Source organism: Elephantulus edwardii, unplaced genomic scaffold (genome assembly GCF_000299155.1).
Source record: "Elephantulus edwardii isolate Elephantulus edwardi_28Jun2011 unplaced genomic scaffold, EleEdw1.0 scaffold00103, whole genome shotgun sequence".
Classification (NCBI taxonomy): Eukaryota; Metazoa; Chordata; class Mammalia; order Macroscelidea; family Macroscelididae; genus Elephantulus; species Elephantulus edwardii.
Window position 1 is genome coordinate 10,765,880 of NW_006399853.1, and position 7,464 is coordinate 10,773,343.

The window sequence follows — 7,464 nt, forward strand, 5'->3', positions numbered from 1 at the left end:
CTATGAGCTATCTCAATCTGTCAATAAGTTATCTCAACCCCTCTATAAACTACCTCAACCCCTTTATAAACTATCTCAACCCGTCTATAAACGATCTCAACCCATCTATAAGTTATCTCAAACCATCTATGAACTATCTCTACCCATCTGTAAACTATCTCACCAGGTGTATATACACTATCTCAATCCATCTATAACCTATCTCAAGGCCCCTGAGCTTTCTGTTTTACTCAGACTGTTCACACTCCCAACAGAGCCAGTTACATGAGGCATGCTGGCTAATCTTTACTAACCCAAAGTCGAGGTGCACAGAGGGCATAGAGAAGTTCAGTTCTGCTCAGACAAATTCTGAGATCAACTAACATCTCCCAACTTCTGCTGCTGTTGTTAGGTGCCACTGGGTTGAGTATGACTCTTAGCGACCCTATCAACAGCAAGCCTGAACCGTCCCCGTCCCCACGCCACCCTCATCATCTCTGAGATACTAAAGCCCAGCTGAAGTCACAGCGTCAATCCGTCTCCATGAGGGTCTTCCTCTCCTCCACTGACCCTCCATCTTTCCAAGCATGATGTCCCTTTCCAAGGAGTAGCCTCGACTAGCTACATGTCCAAAGTATGAAAGATGAAGCTTTGTCATCTTGTTTCCAAGGAGCACTCTGGCTGCACCCTTTCCAGGACCTATCTGTTTATTCTTTTGGCAGTCCATGGGATATTCAGTACTCCTTCCCAGAACCACAGCTCAAGGAAATCATCTCCCATTTCCCAACTCTTGACAAGTTCAATCCTGAGCTGTTGTGAAGCTTAATCAAGTCCTCAATCATACGCCAGGTTCACAGTTCCTAGTACGGATGACAGAGTACTGCTTCCATGGGGTGTGATGGTGTAATCTGCACATTCCATAATATGACTGCTGGTAACCAAGTAAGTTTTCTTCCTGCTGACTTAAAAAAAAAAGTCAAGGGAGAGGTGTTGGAGCCGACTAGAATCTCCAACTAGATTATTAAGATTCTCTAGTACAGCTATTCCTTGGAGAAGAACATGATGCTGGGAAGTGTGGAGGGTCGGCAAAGGAGAGGAAGACCCTCAACCAGGTGGACTGACACAGTGACTGCTGCAATGGGCTCCTGTGTGTCAGGAAGTGTGAGGATGGCGCAGGATAGAGCAGGGTTTAGATCTTTTGTTCACGGGGTCACTATGAGTCATACACAATTCAATGGCATCTTAACAACAACAAGAAGTACAATCTGGGAGCTCTGGTGACCTAGTGGTAAGAAGCTACGCTGTAATCCCAAAGGCACTCAGTTTGAATCCACCAGATGCTCAGAGGGAGAAAGATGGGCAATCTCTTTCTGGGTCATTTACAGCCTCTGAAAACCCACTGGAGGTTCGGCTACTGGAGGCACTGGAGGTTGGGTCAGTCCCAACTCGATGACACAACAGTACAATTTGAGGGATGACAGCTTTTCTTGGTGCTTAACTACTGTCGTGCCCACTACCTATCACATTCTCTTCTCCATGGAGACCAAATTCTCAGAAGGTGATGGATGAGGCTGGTGGAGCCGTCCACTGACGATGACTGCACTCACCTGTCTGGGTCTCTCTCTAATCCACTCTCGTCTCAACCACTTAGAGGCTCCAGATAAACAAAGAGTGGCTCTCTATCAAGAGGCAGGAGTTGTCCAACACCAAGAGTTAACTAATCATTCAGACAAAATGATTCCACGGGCACAAACAGCACTGTGTGGTGTAGCAAGCGCGTGACCTGGGGCTGAACCTGGCGGAGGGTGCAGTGTGGTGGAAGTGCTTGGGCAACTCACTACCACACTACATCTCAGTATTCTCAGCTGCAAAACGGAGATAAGGGCAACAGTGCAGGGCTCTTCACAGATTAGCTGGAAATCCACCTCCAGCCCCTAGTGCGGTGCTTGGCACACTGCACGTGGTTAAGCAAGGACTATAGCACAACCAGTATAGAGCTGTCTGCTTAAGGCTGGCTCGTTCTGATCTCACTTTACCATGGAAGGTCCTACAAACAAGGAAAGCTCTAAAACTGTGCTGTGTGCAGAAGAGGTTATATAAGAAAAACAAACACGGAACATCCACACCTTCTGGCAAAACTAGCAGGGGAATCCTTACAAGCACCAGAGACAGAAGAATTCCATAGGAATCACCTGGGTCTTTATAACTGACTATTCTAGAACTCTGGATACTATGCAGTGAGGCAGGGAAGGGCAAAGGCAGTGCCCAGAGGGCTTAAAAAGAGGGCCATTTTTTTACTGCAGAGGAAATGGCATTGTACCAAAAAGTACTTATGAAACATCTAGGGAAAGGAGTGTTTTTAAAAACTTACTTTTTGGTATGGACCCCTAATATTCTAATGCCTTTTATTTAAACACCGATACTCTTTTTCTGTTCCTATAAAGCAGGTTTTTTCCCTAATTACAAAATATTTATAAGTTCATTATTTTAAAAGTTTGGGGGCAAACACCAAGAAAAACAATAATGCATTATTCCATCAATTTCTTCCTGTCTATATACACACACCCCACACACACACACACACATATGGTATATGGACTAACCCAGGAGCCTGTTAATTAATTCTAATTAGAATATGCTAAACACATAGACGTGTAAAACTTTGTTTCTCCATCTCTACTTTCAGAATTCATTTCAGAAGTGCTTTTCCTAACCGAGACATTAACTCTCTTTTAATCAAAAATCATTAACGTATTATAACTACCCTCCCAACACAAATAGATTTTAAAGCTACTTCAATGGTGTGTTTTTAAATCCTTCTACACTGTCACTTATAACATGGACAATAATCAATTTAAAGGTCTCCAAACTGTTCCATGTCTGCAAATGTAGATTTGGCCTTTTATTTAACATTGGAAAGGTTGAGTAGAAAAAGCCCATTTAAAAAAAAAGAAAAGAAAAAAGCCCATTTTGTGTTTCTCTCAACCCCGTGGCCGCTACCTCTTCCTAAGAGATAGTGTTCTGTCCCCTGAGTGAGCTGTGTGCTCAGCTGAGCCTCACGGCGCACTTGGGTCCTGACTGGTCTGCTGTAAAGGCACCTGTAACAGGACCTGGAGGCTCATGGTGGGCTCTTTCCACTCCCTCTCCATAGGTATCGGGCTGACAAACTGGAGAACTCGGGAAAATAAGTCGTGTCTGTGTGCAGTCACTGCTCAAATATATTCACTATCTTCATACGTCCTCTACAGTCCCACCCACAGGCACCTTGGAAAATAGGTCTGCTAAGTCAGGAAATAAGGGGAAAATCTGCAGTTAGGGATATTTCCAAATTATTGAGAAGTAATGATGTCAGTTTGAAGACTAAGGTGTGTCTGATTCAGGCTATAGTCTTTCCAATTACTAGCTATACAGTAAGAGAGCTGGACAGTGAATAAAAATGACAGAAAAAGAATCTACACCTTTGAGCTATGGTGTTGGAGAAGAGCACTGAACAACATCCTATGTATGACCAAGAAAATGAACAGTTATGTCTTGGATAGAGTGCAGCCAGAGTGTTCTTTGGAGGCAAGAATAATGAGGCTTTGCCTTACATACTTTGGACATGTTTCTAGGAGATGCTAGAAGGATATGATGCTGGGAAGGGTGGATGGTTGGCCAGGGAGAGGAAGACCTTCAACCAGGTGGACTGACATGGTGACTGCTGCAATGGGCTCTGTGTGTCAGGAAGTGTGAGGATGGTGCAGGATAGAACAGGGTTCAGATCTTTTGTTTGCTATGAGTTGTGTTCAATTCAACGGCACCTAACAACAATAAGAAGTACTTCTGGAAGGTCACATAGCTTTGAAAACTCTTTGGAGCAGTTCTACTTTGCATACGCAAAAGTGACTGGAAAACAATTAACAATAACAGCATGTATCTAGCCTGTAATAAATGGGTTAATTTATGTAAAAAAAAATAACAGCATGCAACAGCTTTTCCCATAATTAAACAATGAACAATCTGAGGGCCTCTGCTCTCTATTAGTGAGAACTGACTTGCCAGCAATGTTGTGGTTTGTTTTAATAGAGGCCTAGTGGCACGGCCTTTGAGTTGTTGTGTCGGCAAAGAGCACTGAACATCTCATGGACTGCCTTAGTCACGTCTGTCTTGGAGGAGTGCAATCAGGGTACTCCTTAAAGGCCAGCATGGTGACACCTTGTCTCACCTACACTGGGCATGTTGTCAGGAGTGGCAAGTTCTTGGAAAAAGACATCATGCCGGGACAGGTGAAGGGTCAGGGAAAGAGAGGAAGGCCCTCTACAAGACAGACTGACATATCAGAAATGGTGACAATGGTTACAGGACAGGGCACGTTTCAGATCTGTTCAGGGGGTCTCAGTAATTGTCATTGACTCAAGGCACCTAACAATCTCATAGCTCATGGAAACGTTAGCCTTTGCAATCTACTAGCCACTCAGAGGAGGAAGAGGAGGGAGTCCGCTTCTGTAAAGTCTAAGAAACACCACTGGGCAGTTCTACTCTGTCCTCCAGCGCCATTAAGGGTCAGAATTAACTCTACAGCGATCCGTTTTTGGGTTTCTTATTTATCCACTGCCAATGAGGCAAGGTGCTGGCTACTGTTCCTGAGCACTGGTAACGTGCAGGGAGGCGCTGCCTTCCTCCTGTATCTCTTACCAAACTCCATCAGCCTAGGTGCCTTGTGTCCCAGGGAGGATGCAGCATACAGTCCAGGAGAGTCTGACCCCCCACACCTAGCATGTCATCCTGTGGACACAAGCCCTACTCTCAGTGGGCATCAGAAACGCGTGAGGTTGTCAGTGGGTCTCATCAGTTCTCCACATGGCTCTAAAAAGCTCCAGCCTGTCCAGGATGTCACGGGCTGGGACAGGGCGCAGTGAATACACGGTGACCCCCTCCACCGTGAGGACGTCCACCGCTCCCTCTGCAGGGTCCAACGCGATGTCCACAGTGGCAGTGATGACCCTCTCTCTGGGGCAGGCCCTACCACCCACTTTCCCGCCAGGATCCCTCACCATCGGCGACTGTGGATGCGTTACCAGTCGGATTTACCGAGGAAAACTCAACCTGGCTGGCAGCTGATTGCCTGCACCTCCCGCGGCCTCCCCTGTCCTCAGGTGATCCACATGCTCCTGACCCTCCCAGGGGAGGATCCCTTTCCAGATCTTCCCTGCAAGGACCCGGTCCCGCCGCCTTTCTCGGAAGCCCCCCGCCGGCCTGGCGCTGGCCCGCAGCCCCACAGTCACATGACTGCGATAGTCCACTTACGCTGGCGGCGGAGAAGGGCGCCTGCAGTGCGCAGGGCTGCAGCCATGTTGGTACCGACGGAAATCAGGCCGATGAAGCGGCAGCGGGAGCGGGGTTCCTCCCGAGCTCTCCCGGGTGCGCCCCAGGCCTGGCGGGGTGTCTCCGCCAGCACCGCCTCCGCTCCGCCTGGGACCGCCCACCGAGCCCCGCACCGCGCCCGCTCATTCGCTGCTGGGGCGGGGGCGGGGTCAGACACAGACACGCCCTTCACGGAAGGCTACTGAACTCTGCCCACTAACACGCAGCCAGAGCAGGGGGTGGAGCCAGGCGCAGACACGCCTCTCATGGAAGGCCATTGCCGCGGCTCCCCGGGCCGCGCCCTCTCATTTGCTGCCGGGGAGGGCGGGGCCAGATGGACACGCCCTTCACGGAAGGCCTTCGCACCTTGTCCAGTTATACACTGCCGGAGGGGTGGAGCCAGGCGCAGACACGCCCCTCAAGGAAGGCCATTGTCGCTGCTTCCCGGGGCCGCCCACCGCTCATTCGCTGACGGACTGGGGGGCGGTGCCAACAGCGGACACGCCCCCTCCCGGAAAGCTCGCTTCTGCGTGGGTAAAGGAGCGGGGCTGCGGTTCCTGTTCCGCCTCCAAGACCAGGTGACTTTTAAGTCCTGCTGATTCATGTCCTGCAGCTGCAGCAGCCAGCTGGCCAAGGCAGGAACTGCAAAGCATAGGACTTTTCAGATGCTTCTACTACTATTATGCTGTTAGTTGCCCTGGGTGAATTCTGAGTTCTGGTAGGCTAGTGGTAATCTAGTGCAATCTCAAAGGCAAGCGGTTTGAATGTAGCTCCGCGAGAGAAAGGATGGGCAGTCTCCTCCTGTGATATTAACTACCTCTGAAAACTCGCTGGACGGTCAGCTATGAAACTGACTAAACGGCACATAGCAACAACATGTTGTTGTTATGTGCCGTCGAGTCGCTTGCGACTCATAGCGACCCTATGTACAACAGCCCTAAACTCCGCTCTGTCCTGTGCCAATCGCACTGTCTCTGACACTCCCATCCCAATTATCCCAGTCACTGAATCAATCCACCTCATAGAGGGCCTTCCTCTCCTGCACTGTCCCTCCACCCTCCCAGGCATGATGTCCCTAAGGATCGGTCTCTCCTCACAACATGTCCAAAGTATGTTAGATGGAGCCTCAGAATCCTTGCCTCCAAGGAGCCACCTGGTTTAACCCTTTCCAGGACAAATCTGTTTGTTTTCCTAGCAGTCCATGGTATTCTCAATACTGTTCTGCAGCACCACAGCTCAAAGGCATCAATTCTCCTTCTATCCTCCTTGGTCATTGTCCAACTCTCTGATGCATAACAGGTGATTGCGAAGACCATGGCCTGTATCAGATGCACCTTAGTCTCCAAAGAGACACCATTGCTCTTCAACACTTTGGAGAGGTCCCTAACAGCAATGCGCATTTTAATTTCCTGGCTGCTGGTGCCAAGACTGTTGACTATGGAGCCAAGCAAACTAAAGCTGTGTACAATCTCAATCTCTTCACCATCCATCCTGATGCTGCCAATTGGTCCAGTGGTGAGATTCTTTGTCTTCTTGACATTGAGCCTCAATGCATATTGTGTTGCAACAACATAGGACAGAGCAAAACTGCCTCATAGTGTTTTGGGCTTGTTGTAGTTAATTTTGTATTGGTTTGCATAGAATAATTCCTGGACATTTGTTTTGTACATGTACTTTGTGTTTTATACAGTCATTCATATATATTGTGTCTCATTCATGTACATTGTGTTTTATACAAACATACACACTATATTTTGTATAGTTACCACTGATCTATGTTTATTATCACCCCATCGTTTTAGGTCTTCATTGGGGTTTTTGTTTGGTTGGGTGATAGGTTTGTGGTTTTTTTTTTAGCAAAACAAGTGAAAAGTGGTTATTAAAACAGACACATAATGAAAGGCGGACCACGCAAAAAAGTTAAAGTAAAAAAGAAGAGAGGGAAACGGGGGTAAAAAAAAAACCCAAAACACTGGAAAAGCAGCATGCTGTCAGCAGAAAAGGAGGGGAGAAAGCCTCCATTGGGTTTTCTAGATGATGTACCCTGTGGTGAGCTGTGCTAGAATCCAAAAGCCCCGCCTCTCTAAAGGTTCAAATCCACCAGTGGATCCTGCGAGAGAGATAGGCAAGCTCTCTGGGGGC

At 48.0% G+C, this 7,464-nt stretch overlaps 1 protein-coding gene across 1 annotated transcript in view; it reads right to left on the reverse strand.

Annotated features, from left to right (window-relative positions):
* The window catches only part of FECH (ferrochelatase), a 37,165-nt gene extending 31,839 nt beyond the window's left edge, over window positions 1-5,326 (reverse strand). Inside the window, exon 1 of the mRNA XM_006891738.1 lies at window positions 5,266-5,326. Within this exon, the coding sequence (XP_006891800.1) occupies window positions 5,266-5,311 (46 nt within the window). The 5' untranslated portion in view covers window positions 5,312-5,326. The remainder of the gene's footprint in view (window positions 1-5,265) is intronic.
* Window positions 5,327-7,464: the final 2,138 nt, after the last annotated feature.